General features: G+C 40.9%; 2 protein-coding genes across 3 annotated transcripts in view; one reads left to right on the top strand and one right to left on the bottom strand.

Annotated features, from left to right (window-relative positions):
• The window catches only part of PDXDC1 (pyridoxal dependent decarboxylase domain containing 1), a 32,356-nt gene extending 19,749 nt beyond the window's left edge, over positions 1-12,607 (bottom strand). Inside the window, exons 1-6 of one of the 2 annotated variants that reach the window (XM_059826686.1) lie at positions 12,559-12,607; positions 8,298-8,300; positions 5,109-5,182; positions 4,491-4,556; positions 3,138-3,221; positions 2,047-2,193 (exon numbers count right to left, since the gene is read on the bottom strand). In XM_059826686.1, the coding sequence (XP_059682669.1) occupies positions 2,047-2,193; positions 3,138-3,221; positions 4,491-4,556; positions 5,109-5,182; positions 8,298-8,300; positions 12,559-12,579 (395 nt within the window). In that variant the 5' untranslated portion in view covers positions 12,580-12,607. The remainder of the gene's footprint in view (positions 1-2,046; positions 2,194-3,137; positions 3,222-4,490; positions 4,557-5,108; positions 5,183-8,297; positions 8,301-12,558) is intronic. The other variant, XM_059826685.1, reaches the window with a different exon arrangement.
• Positions 12,608-14,613: 2,006 nt separating this feature from the next.
• Positions 14,614-18,912, top strand: MPV17L (MPV17 mitochondrial inner membrane protein like). The gene is made up of 4 exons (XM_059826331.1): positions 14,614-14,929; positions 17,122-17,192; positions 18,423-18,452; positions 18,609-18,912. The coding sequence occupies exons 1-4, from the start codon at positions 14,614-14,616 to the stop codon at positions 18,786-18,788; spliced, it is 597 nt and encodes a 198-aa protein (XP_059682314.1). The 3' UTR covers positions 18,789-18,912.
• The last annotated feature ends 2,944 nt before the right edge of the window (positions 18,913-21,856 follow it).

Here is a 21,856-nt window from a genome sequence, read left to right as displayed (position 1 = left end):
GCGGGGCAGGAAAGGCTTCATCTGGTTTTAATAAATATGTAAATTCTGGACTGTTAATTTTAAAAAGAATGCAACCTGACATTCTTTAAGTTAAGTTAGTAAAATTGGAATGAGACACATGAAGTAAGGTAAATGGGCAGAAACTTGCAAACTTTATAATTAAATCACAAATCAAGATATTTTGTAATACACAAAATTACTGATGTCATTTGTATTTTAGAGAGTTTGAAAAGAAGACCACAATTTAGTACAATCTATTGAGCACACTGCAAGACAGTTTTCCAGATGTTTTAAATACATGAGTTACAGAAATGAAGTATATTTTTCCCCAGGAATATTTTAATGATTTTATGGCTATTTTGCCTTCAATCTGATTTATTAGGCTTGTTTCCTTCAGGCTCGTGGGGGTGTGGGGATGTGTGTCTGCTCTTCCCCCACCGTTTTTAACCCTTCTAAGAATCAAACTCAGATCAGCACATTAACATTTATAGTCAAGAAACGGGAGCAAAGTAAGCAAAGAAGAGATAAGGTATGAGTGTTCCACATTGAGGGCAATCCCTCAGCTGTCTTAACTACAGAAAAGGAAACAGCAACAGTGACAGTAGTAGGTATATCAATTTATTAAGCAACTTGCAAGCTAGATTTTTCTTCTAGCATTTTTGTGCAACACATAAGTCAGTGGCCTTGCACAATTTAAGAGTGGCATTTATCAACAAATTTACATAAAGGCCCTGAAACATCTTAGGTTATCACAGACTATCTGGTACACAAATGCTGCTGAGTATTCCAGAGTCAAACTCCAGAAAGACCCACATGCAAACATTTACTTCACCTTTACACAACAGTTCTGTGATCTAACATGGGCAAAGGGAAATTCCTCTAGTGTGGCTCACAGCCACACAAATGTCAAGAAGTATGAAGCAGTTCACAGCACAGTATTTATTCAGTGCTGTTGCCTATGGGTCACAAAACTTTGGGGACCACAGTCCAACAGATACCCAGCGTTAATCACAAAAATCACAATGTTATTGAATATTTGTTTCAAAACAGGAATATTTCTTTTTGTTAGCCACGCCATTTAGAAACATTACTGACACACTCTCTATATACACATACATTTGTCAAAATAGCTGGATTACCTGCAAATTCTCAAATTTCACCATTGCACAAAGGTTTCAACATCTTTAAGTCAAAGACAGATAAAGATAATAATTGAATTTATAAAATAACTATGATCGAGGTGAGCCCATCAATGTAAGAAGCTGCCTTTGTCATTCTAACTACTAAATTTGAGTTAATTTCAGTTATATTTTTACCATTTCATCTTGCACTGCGCTAAAAAAAAAATAAATCTTTTCCCCAGTAATGGCAAGATTTTCCGAAAGTATCATGACAGGGAGAAAGTGTTTGGGTTTTTTTTGCTTCAGGAAGACAAAAAAGGAATTTCTAATCAGTGAATCCCACCCACCCACCCCCCACCCACCCCGCAACTCCAACATCCCCAACACAGCTGATTTCCATTCTTCTTCTCTTGTGAAAGTTTAAGATATCTATGCTACATGATGAAACAGACATTTATGAAAGATTTCACTGTACTGTAAATTTCAGTATTGTCACCTACCATACTGAAAAAACCCTAGATCCAGGAAAAGCAAAGGAGAAGTTAACTGAAAACATCTTTTAAAAATATGAAGTACCCCAAGCCTCAGCAACATAGCATATGCCTCAAGAAACAAGAATTTAGTTAAACGTTTGACCAACTATATGTATGCAACTGTACTTTGGCCCTTAGCTCCACCACATAGCCCTTATAAATCCTTATAAAAAGATTTTTTTATGGCAACCATGTTAGTAATAAGTTTCTGCCATTCAACAAGCAGTCTCTCTTTTTTTTTCTTTTAAATTATGCAATGTGTTTCAGACCTTTCAAAGAGTATTTGTAAGTTTGTGGCATACTCGTTTCTTTTGTTGACATCCTCAGTCCAGTCACACATATTTTTAAACAATTATCACTACCTAGTCACACATAAGTTAACAGTGACTCACCTGAAAAGCCTGCAGAGCCAGAGAGTAGTATCAGAAAGGATCCTTGTTGTAAGTTTTCTCAGTCTTTCCCTGTCCAGCACTGATATATAAGCAGCCAAACTATGTCCCAGTAGAGCCATGTGACCCTGTTCACCAACGTTTTGAACTCTGCAAGCCAGAACAGAGTAACTGCCAACTAAGTACAAGCCATGAACATTACAGTAATTCTAGGTTTGCGTATTTTTAGATGTAGAGTGGCAGAATTTATTGACATGCAATTTTAAATATTTAGCAGAGAGACATACAGTATACCACAGTCACCTTCCTGCCATGGTGTATTACCTACTGAAATTCCAGTGCAGACAAAAGTACTTGCACTTCACTTGGCCTAGCTGCTTACGATAACACCTCAGCTGCTTCTTTAGGCAATCAGCTAGCATGAGTTGGACCTTAGCACCTTATCTGCATTGGGACTTTAAAGTGCATTAAACACATACCTTTCTCTCCTCATGCAGAGAAAACTCAGGAGACTTTACATGTCTTTACAGGCATAGCTTTTATTAGTTTCTTAATATCTTTACAGGCATAGCCTTTATTAGTTTGTTGGAGTTTTTTTGGTTTGTTGGGGTTTTCTGGTTTGTTTTGTTTTTTAATCTCCAAACTGTTTTTCAAATGTTTGTTTTCCATAACCTTCTGCAGATTAGTTAGTATTATTTCCATTTTACAGAAAAATAGAAACAAATAATATTTTCTTTTTTTCTTTAAAATCTACAGGGAGAGATGGTAAAACAATTTATTGATATTCAAAGTTTTGCAAGACTTTCAGACTTAAAACAACTTTCAGAAAGTAGAAAACAAAATGAGCTATCACATCAGAAACAATTCCCTTGTATAATTCAATTTAGTAATTAGTAATGAAAACTTTACAATTTTAAGAAAGCCAAGCCTAGTGCATTATTCTGGTTCACTATATAGAGTAAGTTGCCTTTAAAAAGTTACATGGTTGTACAATATCTTTACACTTTAAAACACTTAAATGTATAAGTTCTATAATAATCAGAATATAACAAAATCAGGTATCTTCCACATACAATAACTCATATTGGCTTTACCGGTAGGCCTGTGGAGTTTCCTCTTCCTCCTCTCCATGCATTAGGTTCTGAACTAACTGAAGTATGCTCACCATATCCTGGCCACTGGCATACCAGGGAAGGGAAAACAAAAACCACATTAAAAAAAAAAAGGTAAGTACCAGCATCTAACAAAGAGGCCATTTGGGACACTGCATGGTGAGACATGAAGACAACACTGCACTTTTACAGCATGCTAAGTATAGCAACAAAAACAGTTCCTTACTCTCAGAATAAGAGATCTCAAAGATGAGGTTGCTGAACCAATTAATTCAAAACCCTACTTAATTATAGTAGGGCACTTCAATAAGTATGAACTCAGACTCACAGAAAAACAAATCTACTGAAATCTGAAAATTTGGACTGAAAAGTTTGACTTGACAACGTTTAATTACTTATTGCTACACAGCAAAGTAAGGTAATAGATAAGGATACAAATTTCCTTCACATGATCCAGCTTCAGCTCACAAACTCAGCACATCTCTTAAACAATTACCTACAAATATTAGTTTCTGGCAAACAAAAGCTACATTAGACTTCTGACATGATGCACTCTAAAATGGTAAAACAGGAAAAGACCCACAACACTTTCAACTTGTATAATTCCAACTAAAATTTACAGTAGTATAGGAACTTACACTCTGACAGTTGAAATTGCTTTTTATTCTCAGAAAAGCTAATTCAGTGTCTCCACTCAAAAACAAGTTTAGTTTACGTACCCAAAAAACTTAAGTAGATCTTGCAATACTTTCTGAAGTGCTAGCTTGGGCTCCTGCAGGACTGTCTTCTGAAGGGGCTACAACCAATTTAAATTTTAATTTTCAGGTACAATGATCTTACCTGCCTTATGCACAAGAGCTCCATATAATTTTTTAAGACAGCTGTGCTGAAAAGGTAGGGGCTTTTAGTTTTGTGGGTTTTGGGGTTTGGTTTTTTTTCTTTTAGGTTTTCTACCTTATTGGTCCCAGTTATTTTTTTTTATCTGGGTGTTTTAATGAATCTTTATTCTATAGCACAAGTTTATCTACATTTACTTTAAGTCTCAATCACAGCTGTAGGCACCAATACTTCATTAGAGTCCAACAGTTCAAAATTTCAGCCACCAAGGACAAGTAGTCTTTTTTTCTTTTTTCTGCATGAGTATGGAAATAGTTGGTATGATGACAATCTTCTTTTTTACTCTATGTGAGTATGGAAAAAGTTAATATAATGCATGGCTTGCTAAATGTTTATGTTTGCATTAATACAGAAGTTGCTTAGAAAACAAACATGTTACATGTATTTTACAAACTCTGAAAAGTAAAGAGCATTATCTAAAAAATTGTTGTTGCCCACCTGCCTTGGAGTGGTCCAGGAATATCCTTCCGTGCATACTTCTTTTCATTTTCCTCCTCCACTTTTCTAAGTTAAAGACACAAGAATAAACTATGTATTTAGTTTGTGGTTTATAACATCAAATATGTAATTGACTTTGACTTCCAGAAATGCATACTGACATGTTTGCAACTTATTTCACTGACAACAGTTTCATAAATGAATCAGATGAGACCAACACAGAAGTTTAGCTCAGGCTGCATTAAAGGGTTCCTAAGTTTTGCTTTTTTAGTTCTTTAACAGAAAATGTCAAACTTACAGGAGAGTCTCATATATATAGGAATTAAAAGTTACTTGCACAGCAATAAAAAAAAGAAAAATCTAACATCTCTGAAAAAACAGACTTGCTGGACTTGCTCTGAATATTACAGAACATACATAAAAATACATAACTTTGTTTTAAAAATCCTATCATTTGAGAAACAATGGTGATTTGTATAGATGGAAGCTTCAGAATGACAATATGACCTTAAACTACTAGGAAAATGAGTTCTTTCCTGCTTAATGACAGCAACATTAATAATCCTCCCCTTAGCACAAACACCTATTGTTTTTGTAGTTGTTATCCTTTGCACATACCTTTGATTGTCTTCTAGCATCTTCATTGCTTCATTCAGATTCTTTCCCATTTCTGCTAGAGTAGGGTCAACCACCTTTCAGGAAAAAAGATAACAACTTAAAAAGACCAAAAAACATTAATCTCACTACTGCCCCCACAACATCCTCAATACAAAATCACGCATCAGCCAGATTATTTTAATTAGTCTGTGCGCACTCATTTAAAAATAACAGTATGTTGAATATCCTGAACTCAAAATATACAAAATGAAAACACACTATTAACCTAAAATAACCCAAAAGAAAACTCAATTGATGTGGATTTTATTACTGAGAGATCCAATTTTTTTCTCCACAAGGAAAGTCAGAACTTTTTCTCATGAATAATGAAAGAAAGAGCATCAGAAGGCAAGAAGGATTTGAGAAGCGCAAGGTGTTCAAGTGCTCATTATAATGCTTTAGCTAAAAAATTAAGTATGAACCACTTTAGCCCAACTGAATGATTTTTCTCTTTTTCATAACCATTCTACACCAGCAATAACACTTCAACTATTCCCTTAAAGATAAAAATTCACATGTAGTGCTATCCAAAATTTTAAAAGCAAACACCAAAACAAGATCAAAAACCTGTTAAGGGGCATCCTAATTTTTCTACAGAGTATGGAAAACAGATTGACACCCCAAGTACAATCACAAGTTTTTCAGTGGCAAATCTCGTTTAGAAATTATCCTTCTACTTCACCTGAGAACTCATGTTTCTGCACCAAAAAAAAACCTATTACCATGTCCTCAGTTGAGCTGACTCAACAATCAGCTCTCATGATGTACAGACTCTCATTAAAAAAACAACAAAAAACACCACAACAACCTAGCCCCTCTGCCATAACAGTAAGGGGTGGAGGGGTGGGGCAGGGAGGCAGGAACCATCAAGCCCCCCAGCCCAAAACAACCCACCACCAAGAAGCTGTTTGGGAAGCTAAACACTGAACAATTTGACCAAGGCAGGTTTTAGGTCATAGAGCATTTTGATGCAAATTCAGGGGCAAATTTGGAAAAATTGACCTTTTTTTTTTTTTAATTGCCAGTTCAACTAAGAGGTATTCAAATGTGTACAAGTAATAATTCCTAGAAGATGTTAAAAAAGCCAGCATTGCCTACCTACAAGAAGATATCATTTAAGACTGCTCTACAAAAGGCAGAAATAAAATGGCAGTCTTCCCTGCCATTTCCCCATTCAGGTTTCCCTGCCAAACTTTTACAACAGTAGTTTTCAAAACAGATGAGAAAACACCTAATCCAAATACTCTTGTAAATCTATTTTTTCCTATTTCTGGTAGCTTTGAACCAGTTTTTAATCTTAACTTATTGGGGAGAAGCCCTTTAACAAGACAAAAGAGTAAAACTGACCTGCAGCAGGCAGCTTAAGAAAGACTGACATGCAGAAAAGCTTATCTTCCAGCAGTTGCAGCCCTCTAGCTACACAAAACGGGTCAAAAAATCCTGATTTCACTGCTGAAACGAGGTAACAACAGATACTTAACTAAAGAGCCTGTCCCTGTCAGGTTGGAACAGCTTTAAAAATCATTGACCTTATTTCCCCTGAAACAGTGACAAGTTCAAAGATGAGTAAGTAGTATTTTCCAAAGAACTGCTTTTGCTTTGAAGAAGCCTCTTTCACGAACTTTAACCTAAGAAGCCTAGCAAGCTTGTGACACTGACACAAGAGATCTGGACAAGAACATTTATCTATTTAAGGATTAGATGCCATCTCGAAGTTTCCAGAGAATGTGAAAGGTATAATCTGGCAGAGCCTAATCTACCTATAGTGATTGATATTAAACTGTATTTGAAAAATAAATATACCCCAATATGAAGGTAGAAGGTAACACCAGTGATAAGACCCATCACATTAGGCAGCAAAAAAACCTAAGATACTCAAGTGACCCTGTTACAGAGTCTCTTCTCCCTTCTTCTGCTTCCGAAATGTACTGTAAGCACAGCCTCCATAAATTCAACATCAACCCTTTTCCAAAAGATCGGCCCACATACCAAAGCCTCTAGTAGCTAACCCTTCAGACTGGTGCTACGGTTGAGGGGGTGCTAGAAGGAGGGGTGGTGGTGATTTGGAAAAAAAAGTCCAAAACAAGTTTAAATGTTAAACTTACACTGTCCACACTGCAGGGATATAATAGCTCGTCTACAGTATTTCAGAAACAGTATTCCTAAAGGCCTGCACACATTTTCCATCACTGATGATGGAAACGCGTGCAACACAGGCAAAAACGTTTGCTCATGCAGGTGCAGACACAAAAGCAAATTTAATAACAGAAGGTAGTGGGATTAATTTACATGAGGATTTTACACAATTTTCATTTGGAGAACTGATCAAGAAAATAAAAAAAAAAAAGTAAGTTGAGAGTTACCATATGTTCAAAGACTATTTTTACCAAAATATTTAGAGTTTTAACTCATATTATAGCAAGTGGTAGGCAGCTGAAAGAATCAATAGCCAGGCATGGTCACGCTGGATCAAACCAAGATTGATAGCTCTCTGTATTCTGTTGCTTTAAAAGTGGCCAGTAACAAATGTTTGGGGGAACAACAAAAGAACAGTGCAAGTATTCAGTAATATTTTCCCACAAGAACTCCCAGCATTTGCAATAAATGCATTTTTACACTTCTGGCTTCTACAACACCCACTGGCTATGATGGCCACAGCTTAATTAAGCACTGAGTGAAAAAGCAGTACAAATACAAAAAGTTCAAGACTTCATCACAGAGATTAAACAAAATACACACATTGCCAACATTTGATACTCAGAATACTATATATATGTATCTCTACAAGAAAAATCTAAATATGATCACTGGCAATATTTCCACACATTTTCAGTGGTTTCCAGAGTTGCAGCACATCAAAGAAACTCTGAAAAGAAATCTTACTTAAAAAAAACAAATTAGTTTTGCTCCTAGGAGCCTTTAAGGGAGCAATTGACTAGACATAATTTATTGATTGTGACTATCTCACATACTTTAATTCCGGTTGCCATAAAACACGATCAATGGCTGGAAGGCAGTTATTTGCTTGAAGCTTCCCCAGCATCACATGCAAATACTCACACAGATCAGTTGTAGATGAGGACACAAGATGCAGAGGCATTACAAAAAGGGCTCTGAGCTGCTTTTGTTTGTTATTAACACAAAATTCACCTGCTGGAATTACATCAGATATTAAAACCTGCACATGCTTGCTTACCTTGTGACTCATCCCATCTCACTTACTAGTAATTACACATGGATGAAACCCTTCTGCCAATAAGCTGGCAGAATAAATACATAAAATACAGTTTTAAAAGTCCTAAGAAGTTACACTAAGCTCCATAAAATGCTATGAAATCCAGAAAGTCTTTGAATTCTGATGTGGGTTTAATTGGAAAATGAATCCCTTCTGTTTTTTTCGAATTGCTAACTGGATACGCAGCAAGTTATTTTCTCCTTTGATTTATGGGAAGCAAAAAACCCACCCTTTTACTGCTACATACTGAATTTTATACATGCTTCCTCCTCTGCTCACATTAGTAAGGGCATGGAGGTGGGAAGCAGAAGACTATCTACTTATTTTAAGCAGCAAGAAAAATAGGTGTGGCAAAATTGCAGCAATGAAACATTCAGTTAAAAAAGGTTTCTGAACACACTTTAATAACATACCATCATACAGTAGTATGTTGCTTTAGTTTTGTTTGTAAATGAGATCAAGCGTGTATAAAATCTAAACAGTAAGAAACAGAATACTTTTCTCATGTTCTTGAACTGTTCCTAAAAAGACTGGTGGACAAGTTCTTGAATACTGCCTCCTGAACCACAGTACAACACATTTTTTGAGGGGGTTAAAACAGCTGCATTAAATACTGTATTAGCCTTAGTTTCTGCACTCAGTCCTTCCTCTGGTAATCCCAGGATCTGACTCTGATCACAGTTAGGCAATCCTTTGACTAGATGAGTTACAATGTCCTTCCTTTCAAGCTCTAAGGAGGCACCAGCCACAGTTTCTTCCTTCAAGGTGTCCATTCAGTATCCTGAAACCTCCTGCCTCCTTAAGCCCTTCAAAGACCCTGACATTCACTTTGACTTTTATCATTCGTTGCCTTCAAAAGGTGTCAATCCAATTCACTAAGGTTAACTCGTAATAGGTTTGATTTGTGGTTACTTCCCCATTTTGCAAATAACCTGTTACTATTTTTTTAAGGACTTTGAACTGTAAACTGTTTCTGGTTTTATAGGCTGTATGTCACACCTTGGGGTCACTTGGCAACTGGGGAAGGATAAGGGGCCATTCTCCAGCTGTGATAAGACTGAACGTTAATTGCAAGTTCAAAAAGGAGAATGTTGCTTCATATACCAATGCTTTACAATCTTGATTTTGCATTTCCATAGGCTGTACTCCTAATGTAAGAAAGGGACGATTTTTAAACAGTCTACATATACTATTGTGTGTGCAAAGAAACTCACAGGTGTAGCTCATTACGTATTTCATGAGAAGTATGCCTCATTTTCCCACTACATTATTATATTTGCCTAGAAGAAAGTTTTACCATCAAAAACCAAAACCTGTTCTCAAAGTAAATGAATCTCAAACAATAACAGTATTCTTCAGCCAAAAGAATACTGTGTTTATTTTCCAGGCTAAGAAAAGTTTTAGATAACAAATAAAAAAGCAGCCAATTCATGACTGCTAGGTTTGAATGAGAATGGCACTGTTATCACCACAAAGCTTCTGCCTATAGGTATTTGTTCTTTTAATCACCTCCCTGACATGCAGCAGGATTTGCATGCAGGTCTGCTGCCACGAGTTTTCAGCAAAGTTACCAGGATGTTGTGGTAATTAACGCAGTAACAAAAGACAAAAGTCACAGGCTGAGCAAGAAACCAAGACAGTTTTTTCATGTTTAGGGAAAGTACTGCTGCTGTAGAGACAGCAAGAAGTTACAAGGTAAGAATTTACCCTATTTTACCATCGACAAAGTCACCTAACTTGAACTTAAAATGTTAAAATCCTTCAGAAGATTGGTCACTTCTATCAAAATATAAGCAATCACACATCTGTTAGCTAAACTTCTGAAATTTAACACAGGCTTCCTGAAGAACTTAAATTTGAAGTTCATCCCAAAAAAGATTTCTGGATTTCAGATAAAATTAATTCTAATTATACCACTTAGGACACACAATATGAATACATAAAAAATGCAAAACATTTGTCTAATAAAACAAAGATAATTTGCAAAATCAAACTATGAAATTGTTGGTGTGCAGACCTGTGCGTCAGGTTCTAAAATGGTTTTCTTCGCAATCCTATCACAATGTTTTCAATTCTCGGGAAGTTTCTCATCTGCTAAAAAAAACTTTTTCCATTTGCAAGAACTTAATGACTGTAGTCATTCAATGTCACCTAATGAGGTGATTCTACCAAAATGCCTTCTTCTTTATTAAAAATACAAAATTTTGACAAATTTTAATACAAGTTAAAAAATACTTATCACTGACATCCCAATAAGCTGTATGTATAAATACATAAAGAGGAAAGAATCCATGGTTCAAATAAACGACAGTCTCAGATGTATTATGATAATACTTAAATAAGCACAAGATAAGTGGACACATATTCTCTGAGGATAAACATATCCCAACTTGGATGAATTTCAAATTTATTTAGGGAGAAGACTTCTTATATATCATGCTCAAGAGTAGATAAAGTGCAGATTGTACAGATTTACAACAGTCTTAATCAAAGACTATTTCAGGAGGGCACTAACTGCTAAGTGGCTAGAAGACAATAATTGTATTGTGGCATGTTTTTATACAGAGGACTACAACTTTCATCATACATGGGGAAAAAAGCCATGATAAACAAGAGAGGAAGTAAAACAAATGGTAACTCCTTACACACATCTATTTACATATACTGAAAAATCAGACATGCAAGTTTTTGCAGGGCCCTCACCATTATAGACTATTCCTTATATCAAGAACACAAATAACCAAACCATGGAGTTTTTATTCTGTTAAGAAATTTAGATATTCAATTCTTACACAGTGTTTTTCCTGCTGCTTACGATGACCTAGTCAAACAAAGTTTATAAGGATTTTGTCACTACTACAGGACAAACACTTGCCCTGTACTAATGTGCCTTGTTTAAATAACTGCATATTGAACCATTATTCTGCTTGAGTCCAGCTGATAAAGACCATATTCCAAATTAGTATATTCAATTATGTTTTACTTAAGTAATTAAAAGTTTTCAGAACAAGCAGCAGTCACTGTAACTTTTGTCAGCATTAGTAAAGAACTTAAGCTTTTAAAGGCTACCAAATACACTTTAACACTGTATTCTTCATGTGGATTGTAATATACCAAACCATTTTACTACTAACTCATTAACCACATCAGAAAGATACTTCCTGAATTTCCTTACTATTCATTTTACTAGAGCACATCCCATTCAAACTTCTCTAGACAATTCCAAAGATTACATAGAACTGAACATGCTGTGTATAGTAAATGATGCAGAGGGGAAGGATGCATTAACATCTCTTAAGCACATAAAGTATAAGTTATTTCAAATGTATACTGTCCTCGAAGACATACAGTAACAGCAATAAGCTAAGTATGAGCAGCCGTTCCATCCTCACTTCTAGGGCAGGTTCTGAAGCACAGCAGGTGCCATGGAAGCCAGCAGAAGTGTGGCAGGTCCCAGACTACTCTACCAGATTCTGACTGACTCACAATGACAAAGGCAAAATAACTTTTGTCAGTCACTTACGGTATTACAGAATCAATATTTGCTTTGTACAGTACATCGGACAGAAAAGAGCAAACACAGGGCTGCAAACACCTCCAGTATAAAATGCAAAAAAAAAGTAAAATAATATTTTCTCTATTACCCTGCTGAAGGCTAACATTCCCAGGAAATATGCTGCATCTTCTTTTTAAGAAATCAAGCAAAAAACAACCCCGTTCCTAAAGCATTTCCTGATAGTTATTCCGACTTTTCATAGATCCGGGACACAGAAATAGTCGGCGTTCATTCACACAGGCGACGAACGCCAAGCGCCGTGGCTGGGGAGCGGGAGGGGGGCTCGCCCGTGGGCTTCACTGGTGACTCAAGGCTTCGTGAGACGAAGTTGACTCAGGCCCGTGTGGCACAGCCCCCCTCGGCGGAGGCGGGCCGGGAGCCCCGGCGGAGGCGCGACACGGCCGCAGCCGAGGCGCTGGAGAAGCGCCGCACCGAGCCCCGGCTCGCCGCTGACGCCGGCAGCTGACCCCGGTCCCCACCCCTCGGCCCCGGGGCGCGGGCCCACCGCCCCGTCAGCGACGCGACCGCCAGGGCCCACTCGCCCCTCAGGGCCCGCAGGTGCCCCGGCCCCCCGGGCCGCCCCCTCCCCCGCCAGCCTGGCACCCGTGCGCCCCGCAGACCTTCTCCAGAGAGGCGTCCATAGCCGGCGGGGTCCTCGGTGCGCGCCGCCTCCCCGCCGGGCACTTCCGCCTCAGCCCCGGCCGGCTCCACGCTGGCAGCGCTGACGAGGCCGCGGCGGGAGGGGCGGGGAACGCGCTCACCTAGGGAACGGCGGCAGGCCCGCCCCGCGGCCGCAGGCAGCCGCCCGCGCGCGGCCGAGACCACCGCAGCAGACGGGCGGGGAGGATCCGGGGCAGCGACACTGCGGAAGGCGCGGCGGGGCCGCGCGCCGTGACAGCACGGGCTGGGGAGAGCGCAGCCCACTCCCTTTCCTCCGCACACTGCCTGTACCGCTTCCTCGCCCCCCCCGCCCCCAGCTGGTGGAACAGTCCCGGAGAACGACCCGGGAGGTGACAGGTACTGGCACATGCGCAGTGAGCGGGGCCCGGGCGGCGACTGACTCCCGGCAGGGAGCCGAGCAGGGAGGCGAGCTACGAGGAGACGCCGCCGGTGTGTCGCGGGTTCGAATCCCCGCGGCGGCGGGTCGTGGCAGTCCGGTACCCCAGGAGGGCTCGGCATGGTTCCAGCCTTCGCAAACCTCCCGGCCGTCACCCCGGTGTCGTCAGCTCGGCCTACAGGGGCTTGTTATGGTGGCACCAAAACCTTTCCTCCACGTACGAGTCCCGCAGGGGGACGCTGCACAGACCCGAAGAACGGGCTTCGTCCAGAGCCGGGGGGCGCCCCGAGCGACACCCGTCGCAGGCAATAGGCCGCCCTGTCCCGCCGGGCCGAGCGCGGCCTTCCGCGGCAGAGAGCACGGGGACGTGCCCCGGGGGAGGCGAGGGCGGGAACGCAGCACGCACCTGCCTGCGGGCTCCCGTCGGACAGGCAGTCCCCGGAGAGCCAAACCCTGTTTTCCACAGCTTTATTTCTGTTCTTTCAAGCTGGAGTTATTTTTCGGTACACATTCCTCTTCCTTGTAGCGCCATTTATATAATTTAACAGCACGACTTGCAGATACCATTGATGTTCTGTTTTCCCCATGGCCATATCTATGTAGTGGGATGACAAGCGGGTAAGGACAGCTCATGGGCCCTGACACAGTGGGCATCTCGCTCTACTTTGTTATTAAAATGCATTTAAGTCTACAAGCCATCCATGCCTATTTATAGTCATGCCTGGAAGACTTCATGGTAGTCTCAAACGCATTAATCCCAGTTACTATTAGGGCAGAGAGTGAACTACCACCTCCCGCCTGGAGATGGTTCCCTAAGTCAAGTCTGAGCCCATCGCCAGGCCCAAGGGGACACTCCCGGCGCTCCCGCTGCGCTCGATGTCTTCTGTGGCCAGGGGCTGCCCTGCGGGACACAAGCCTCCCTAGCTGTAAGCTCACTGCATGGACTTCAGATCTGCTCTGTGGCAATGGTTCTGTGTGTACAAAGCTGTGTACACGAGTCCCTGGAATAAACATACATCACTTCTGGCTTTCTCCTCAAATGGTCTCAAGAGCAGAGGGCAAAAGCAGAGGAACCTAATGGGCTGCTGCTGCTGCTCAGCAGGCGTGCATCAGCCCTGCTCAGTGAGCTTACAGAAATTGGACTGCAAAACAACAGCAACATTGAAAAGAAAAAGCCGTAACCTCCTGTAAGCAACGAGAAAATTAAAAAGATAATAAGCAAACAGTGCCTAGTTTTCACTTGTCTCTTAATTGTTGCAATACTGCACAGTGCCTCCATGGTGCAACTTAGACCAAAGCCCAGGAGACACAGTGACCTACTTCTGAGTGAATGCATAGTCACTTGAAAAATAAGCCCACGAACCGAAGCCCGGGTGACCAGCGATCACCCGCGGGCCCGCCAGACACCGGCACGGCCGCGGGGAAGCCGAGCACGGGGCGCGCCATGGCGTGCCGGCCTTCACTGACAGCGGCACGCTCGGCGGCGGTGGCTACCCGGGTGGGGTAGCTCTGAAGGGGAGCGGGGACCACAGAGATGGCGAGGGCGGCGGCGGGGCCGGGGCGGCGGCGGGCGGGCCCTCGACGAGGAGGAGGAGGCGGGCGGAGTAAGCGACAGGCGATGGCCGGGGCGCTGCTGCGCGGCGGGGTGCGCCGCTTCCCCTGGCTCTGCAACGTGCTGCTCTACGGCGGGCTCTTCGCGGCGGGCGACGCGGCCCAGCAGCTGTGGCGGCGGCGGCGGCGGGGGCAGCCGCCCGACTGGTCGCAGACGCGGCGCGTAGCGCTGGTGGCCCTCGCCTTCCACGGCAACTTCAGCTACGTCTGGCTGCGGGCGCTGGAGAGGGCGCTGCCCGGCCGCCGCCCGCCCGCCGTCCTCGGCAAGGTGCTCTGCGACCAGCTCCTCGGCGCCCCCGTCGCCGTCCTCGCCTTCTACACGGGTGAGTGCCGCCGCCGCCGCCCAGGCACCGCCATCTCGGGGCGGCGGGGGCCGGCGTGCCGAGCAGCGGGCAGCCGGGAGCGTCGATCGCAGAACCCCGGCGCACGCAGGCTGGGTGCAGTCTTGTAGAGCGCGCACCGAAAGCGGGACTTTTCACCCCAAATAGGACGGGATGGTTGGGTACCGCCCTGCCCGCCCGGGCGGTGATCGCTGCGGGTCGGCTCCCGCAGCCCCAGAAACGCAGGTGCGGGGCTGCGTGGTCCTCAGGCAGCGGGCTCGCTGCGTGCTGTTGGTCCCCGCCGAGGCAGTGCCGGCACAAGGCCTCGGAAGACGCCGCAGCCGCTCGCAGAGCTGCGCTCAGAGCTGGGGAAGCGTTTGGGGGCCGGCGAACGGCAGTAGCTCTCCCCGATCATGTGTGTAGGGCAGGCAGGCGCACCGCCGCGGGCGCTGTGCCGCCGAGGCACTTCAGAGCTGTAGATGGGGAGTGCTGTGCCAAAGTGGAGTCCTAGCTTGGGCTTGGTTGGGCCCGTAGCTTTTAATTAGTTGCAAGGAATTCAACACACCTTACAAGGATTATACCATCCATGTCTGCTTGAATTGGTTCTCAACATCAGCTGTCTCATTTCCAAAACACAATTAACTGTAAATGTCAGGAAATACTATAGTTCTGCACATAAACTGTACCGTCTTCTGCTGTGAGAGTATATAGAAATACAGCATACTGCTAATGTATAATCTCAAAAGCTAACAAATAAGAAGAGACTTTAGAGAAGACTAGTATCTATTTCAAAAATAAACATGAGGGAAGAACAAAAATAATACGTAAGCCTAGTGTAAAACAAGGATCTCATTTAATTTAAACTTCAGGTGGAAGAAGAGAGACGGTACTCTTTTTGCCTGGTATTGGGAGATCTGCATTTTATGACCCCAACAGGGAAATCATTCTGTTTGTGATTGAAGAGAAATGAAGGGAAGGAAGAAGTGAAACACCAGATATTTACTCTGAAAATCCTATCTGCCTGTGTCAGAATGTAAGCAGAGAATTGCCCAAGGACCAGTAGCATCTGAAGGACCACAAAAGGGATGGTAAAAATCCCTAAATTGGGTAGCAGTATGATGTAGTAGCAAAATAATGTATCTCTTGAGATATACTGATAACCTCATGGCATGCAAATATCTAGAAAGATACCTGAGTTGCACTGAGCAACTTTGGGCCTCTGCTTATGCGCAGTGTTTAATTTTAGATTGATTCATTAAAGCATGATGTCTAATACCTTTGCTTAATACAGCTCACATCTTCCAGTTAAGGTGGGTGATCTTTGAAGAGCTGCTACATCGCTTAGAAAGATGTAGTCTTAATTTGACACCTGAAGATTCTCATCACATGAAATAGCTTTTAAAGGGTTTATTATTTTGAACCCTTTAAATGATACTTCATGTGACGGGAATTCATTCAGTTAATTTATTTCCAGTTTGCATGTGTTTAATATGTAATTTCAAGTCATACCACTTTTCTCTTGGTCTTGGGTGTAATGATGGGAGCCTGTTGTGAGGTTGTGTTTTCCTAGTATCAAGAGGAGTTTGGATCAGCTAGAATTTATTTAAAATTTTGGAACGCGGTACGTGGAGGGTTAAACAAGTAGGTTTTGAAACTGTTCTGCTTGTCAATTCTAGAATTTTGATTTGATGTAGTTACTTGTGAAGGTAAAAAAAATCACATGTTGATTATGGCCGAAATCTAAAAAAAAAAAAAAAGAGGTGCCCTTTTCCACTGACTTGAGTGGTCTGTTGGCACCTAAACTCCTTCAAAGATCTGAACCACTTCTGGCAAGTCGACAATGTGCAGAATGCCTTATTCTCTCTACCTCATGGCTGTAAAAGGTACTTTCATCATATCTCTTCCACTGCCATACCACTGGTGAATTATGTGGCAGTGGAACATATATGATATAGCACCTATACGGTATATTCCAATTGATCTGTGTTGTCAACACTGAGAGCCAAGTCAATAGATGAGGAGATCTTATGTAGCACTGTTAGCTGGCCAGAATGGTATTTTTTCTTTGTAATGGTATCAGCTTTTCTTTCAAAGCTATTGTAATATATTTTGAGAATAGTCTGGGAAAATAGTTGAAAAAAGTGAACATTTCATTTTTGCATTTTTTCTGATTGTTGTAAATATTTTGCCAGTAGGTATGAGCATCCTGCAGAGGAAAGAGGACATCTTTTCAGACTGTAAAAAGAAATTTTGGAATACATACAAGGTGAGGCAAGCAACTCACTTATCTCCCAGCTATGCAAGAAAATAATATTATTGGATTAAATATTTGAAATACTCCTTCCTCCAACAGCCTTTCTCTCACTCCATTATTTGATTACGTGTAGGAAGCTTTAAGTACCAGCAGTCATGTGAAGTCAGGGTAGCCTGGAGCAGGCACTGCTGCCAAGTGGGTGAAATGATGCCATTTTAAAAATGGACGTTTATATACATAACACTTGCACTCAGCTCTGTTTGAATGAGAGCGCTACAATACAACACTGATTAAGATTGCACTACCTTTTATTTTAAGAAGGACCCCCACACCAGTGTTTAGTTAGTAATGCCATTGACAACACTTACATGAACACCTGTTAAAATAATTAGTTATAGAAACATCTTTTTTAGGAATCATTTTCAGCCTGTACTTTTCAGTGACAGTCTTCTCATTTTCAGAAACACAATCCCTTGTTTTAGGAAGACTTTGGTATAAATAGCTGGGTTTGGTTTGCATTTCTGCATACACAGGAGAAAATTACCCGTGCTACCTCAGAGCAGAGCAAATTAAGAATTCTAAAGATTTCTCAGATGCAAGAAGAATGATAGATTAGCAGAAAAAATACAATAGAAGGAGAAACTATGATGTAATGTGAATTTCTCTTAACACTGTGGAACTATATAGGTAGGAGAGAAAAGGATTATTTTTATTCCTATGGAGGATGATTCTAAAAATGGTGCCCACTATATCCTATCAAAACATAAGGTTTCTGTTGACCTTATGTTCTATGAGTAAATTATCCATTGATTTTTGCAAAAAAGCCTTACATGTATGAGTAACTAGAAGGAGCATTGGAAGTGTGAAATAAATAGTGTTCGGTGGTATTTTTCATTCATGGCTGAAACAAATGTTCACTCACATATTTAAACATTTGTTCACCCATCTGGTAAATGTGCTTTGTATCTGGTGTCAGGTGACTACGAAGACTTAACTGTGCTTAGAGTTTTGTATTTAAAATGAGTTAGAATAATGTGTTTGAGAAACTCCTAGTATAGAGACTCATGAAGGTGATTAGAAGTTAAATATTGCAACCTCTAAGTTAAGCAACTTAATTTACAATGAAACAGCTTTTATTAACTTTACTCAAATATGTTTTAGTCTTTGCTAAATGTGGTAAGAAAAAATAAATCTTTGTGGTTGAAGTCTGTAAGAATAACAAATGATTCATTTTCATTTCAGACGGGACTGATGTACTGGCCTTTTGTGCAGGTGAGTTTTTAAGGTAACTCAGTGAGCCATTCTTTCTCATAAAACCTGATCCAATGCGTTCATCCCAGAGAGAAGTCAGTGGAGTTGTTGGGTGTGTAGGTGTAAGACCTAACAATGCCTGGAGCACTAACTGAGCTCTCTCTCCTTCCAACACAGCTGTCAAACTTCATTTTGGTCCCTGTTTACCTGCGAACAGCTTACACTGGGCTCTGTGGCTTTGTCTGGGCTACCTTCATTTGCTTTTCCCAACAGAGTGGAGATGGCACAGCAAAGTCAGCATTTACGTGGCTCCAAACAGAGAAGGTCAATGCAGATGAAGAATCATCAGAGAAATAAGAACTTCATTCTGAACACATTCTGAATTGTTAAACTGAGTTTATGGAAGTCAGTAAACCGCACTGCAGCCTCACTGCTGTGTTTAAAATAAACAGTCATCTCAACATTTGTTGGTTAGTATAAGCAGTGGAACAGTTTGTCTTCGTGCCTGTTTATTTTTCATAAAAGAGGCCAATTGTATATTGGCATTTAATTATTTTCATGCTGCCAGCCCATCTCTTCTGGGAACAACTGACTTACAGGGCAATGTAAGTATTTGCACATCATGTCAGACCACCTCACTGGGGAGAAATATTAACGGTAATTTATTTTTCAAGCAACTTGTAATTGCTAGAAAAAGGGGAATACAACATTAAATCATCAGTTGTCAGACTTGACAATTGTTATCAGTGAAAGATTGCTTTTGCAGAACAAAATTTAATTGATTTATTTTCTAAAAAGTGGCATTGAATCTGTTTTATTCAGAGAAAACAAAAGTGCTGTGTTTTGTAGAGACCACTTCTCTATAGGGGCAAACTTGCTTTATTCTACATGAAAATCTTTGTAGCAAATGAATTATTTCATAGAATGTACAAACCTGAAATATATTTGTACATCTTTTATCTTAACTGGGAGAATAAAGATAACTAACTTGGTCAGAGTTCTTGGGGGTGGATGCTGCATATTGACACTTGGGGGAAGCGTCAGTCATAAGCAGCTCCTGCATGACAGAACCTAACTAAACACTGCAGGGAGCTTTTGTTACATGTGTCAACGACTTCTTCCTTTGCCCCTCAAGGGTCAAATTATTGAAGAGTACATGGGAGTCTTGACACCTTGACTCTTTTCTACTGTTTCATTATGTTCAAGATATGATTTTGAAGAAAAAAAGCATGGGAAGGAAGGTAATGTGAATGCCAGAATCCATATTGAAATAATCCAGCTATATATAAGGAACTTCCATTTCCTCTTCAAATGGCTTTTAAACATGCTGATTCATAAAAGACACTGAGTAACTACACATAGGAGACTAGGAGAAGGTGAAAATTAATTATAGGTCTGCTATAGATCAACTGAGGATTAGGTCTGGATGCAGGTGTGCTCATCGGTATTTTTAAAATGTGCATATGCATCTCAGAACAGGAACTGTGCAAATTTCTGTGATTGCAGTAAGTTGAAATCAGACCAGTAAAGGAGCCCTTGGTTTATTAGAATGGGATTTTATGTCTTGAAGTTACTAAAGTGTGAGCTTGAAACAGTATCTGATTTAAAGCATCTTGATGATGATTGTACTGAGAAGACTCAACCCTCTTTGTTACAATAATAATAAACCACTTTGAGGAATTCCTGAATTCCTCAGTCTTGTCTAAATAGTAAACCAAAGCCTGCTTAGGCTATAAATACACATTTCTTTGTCCAGCAGCTTTACTACTTAATATATTGCTTACAATTATTTGTTACTGTGGGAGTCCAGTCCTCCTTAGCTCAGACAGGGAAAGGGATCATGCAAGCACTGCCCAATCTATTCCAGGTAAAATCAACTTGTTTAGCATAACCCAGTGGTCGAGAGTGATGCAAGGTACCTGTATGGCTTTGACTACAGGACTACAGCAGATGGGAGGAGGGTAGATGGTTGAGGGGCTGCTTCTATAGCCTGTTTTGCCGGCAAACAGGTGGAGGAGGTAGCTTCTCTCTCAGGATAGACAAGTCACTGCAATTCCATCTTCAGCTGCGCCGGCAGACCTGGAAGAGGACACCTGCCTACAATCTTCAGGTGGAATTCATTTTAATTGACTTTTGACATCTGTAGTATGGACATCTGCAACTTGGCTAATCAGTTTAAGCTCTGTTGACAGTCAGTGGAGGAAAATAGGCAGTTCTAGACATCTGTTTTAGGGTTTGGTGAATCGTGCACTGTAAGTGTCTATTTCTTTCCATCGATAACAGAGAGTCTCAGATGACTGGCTGCTATGTAGATAGCTTCATTGTAGATGCTCATATTTGGTGAGTTGAATTCCCCTGCTTGGTGTCTATCTTGCATGTCCCTGTGGGAGCAATTTAGTGGGTGTTGCTGCGTGAATCCTACAGTGTGAATTGGGCGGTCCTGATGCTGGACATCCTAGTAGGAGTAGAAATCCACAGAGGAACTAACTGCGTTTTATTTGTCTATTTAAAAAATGAAAGGTGAGTGAATAGGTGTTTCAGACAGCTATAGCTTTTAAATCATTATTGTGCGTATAAAGTCCTCAGGATAAAGAAGCAATTTCAGTACTGTTTTTTCTGTTGATATTTTTAGGATCAGAATAGTAGTTTAAAGTCTGTTCTATTCAGTGAGACTTAAAAGTTTCAAGTAACGTGTGCTAATTAAGTATTGGACTTTTTTTACAGATGCTATTTATTTTTATTTCTGCTTGTGCCTTAAGTGTTTAATGATTAATAGAATTCACTTGGAGAAGGGAACTGGAAAATAATGACATTACAAGGAGAGTGAAATAGTGAAATGGTGTTGGTTTGCTGTAAGCAGTATGCAATGTTCTGCTGCAACTCGGTGCAAAAAATATTTCTGCATGGGTGTAGTTGGTAAAACTTAATCCCCACGTGAATCAAGAATTTAAAACTATTCTCATGATCTGTATAATGCTGATGCTTTTCTTCAGCAGGAGTGTTTAATGAATGGAAGATCCATCTTTTATTTTAAACCACTAACAAGCTTATACAAGCTGTGCTTTATTGCTGTATGCTTTTGTGCTGCTAGCTTTTTGCTTGGGAATTTGAGATAAATCCTGCTTTGTCTTCAAGTTTCTGTGACTGTGGGCTTCAGGGTTTCTCTCCATATTTCTCTCCATATTTCTATGTACAGCATAGTTCTTTCATGTAATGGAAGCCTGTAGCTCTTACGTTTCAGGAAACTAGATTCTGCATAATCCTTTCACTTCCTTTGTTGCTCATGTTAAGGTACTTGACAGTTAAGTAACCCAAGTCCCTTTTCACATAAAAAAAATGTTTTGTTTTTCTTTTAATTATGAGCACTGATTGGTCTTACAAACATTTCAGACTCACATAATGCAAAACAGTGAAGCTGTATTGGG

This window comes from Gavia stellata, chromosome 18, assembly GCF_030936135.1.
Source record: "Gavia stellata isolate bGavSte3 chromosome 18, bGavSte3.hap2, whole genome shotgun sequence".
Classification (NCBI taxonomy): domain Eukaryota; kingdom Metazoa; phylum Chordata; class Aves; order Gaviiformes; family Gaviidae; genus Gavia; species Gavia stellata.
This window is presented reverse-complemented; position numbering and strand designations above follow the sequence as displayed.

What these genes read in the sequence shown, in the direction of transcription:
- MPV17L (XM_059826331.1), top strand. Translation starts at nt 14,614, where the DNA reads ATGGCCGGGGCGCTGCTGCGCGGCGGGGTGCGCCGCTTCCCCTGGCTC. An exon ending in CGTCCTCGCCTTCTACACGG is followed by an intron (nt 14,930 to 17,121) that starts GTGAGTGCCGCC and finishes TTTTGCCAGTAG; the next exon opens with GTATGAGCATCCTGCAGAGG. An exon ending in TGTACTGGCCTTTTGTGCAG is followed by an intron (nt 18,453 to 18,608) that starts GTGAGTTTTTAA and finishes CTTCCAACACAG; the next exon opens with CTGTCAAACTTCATTTTGGT.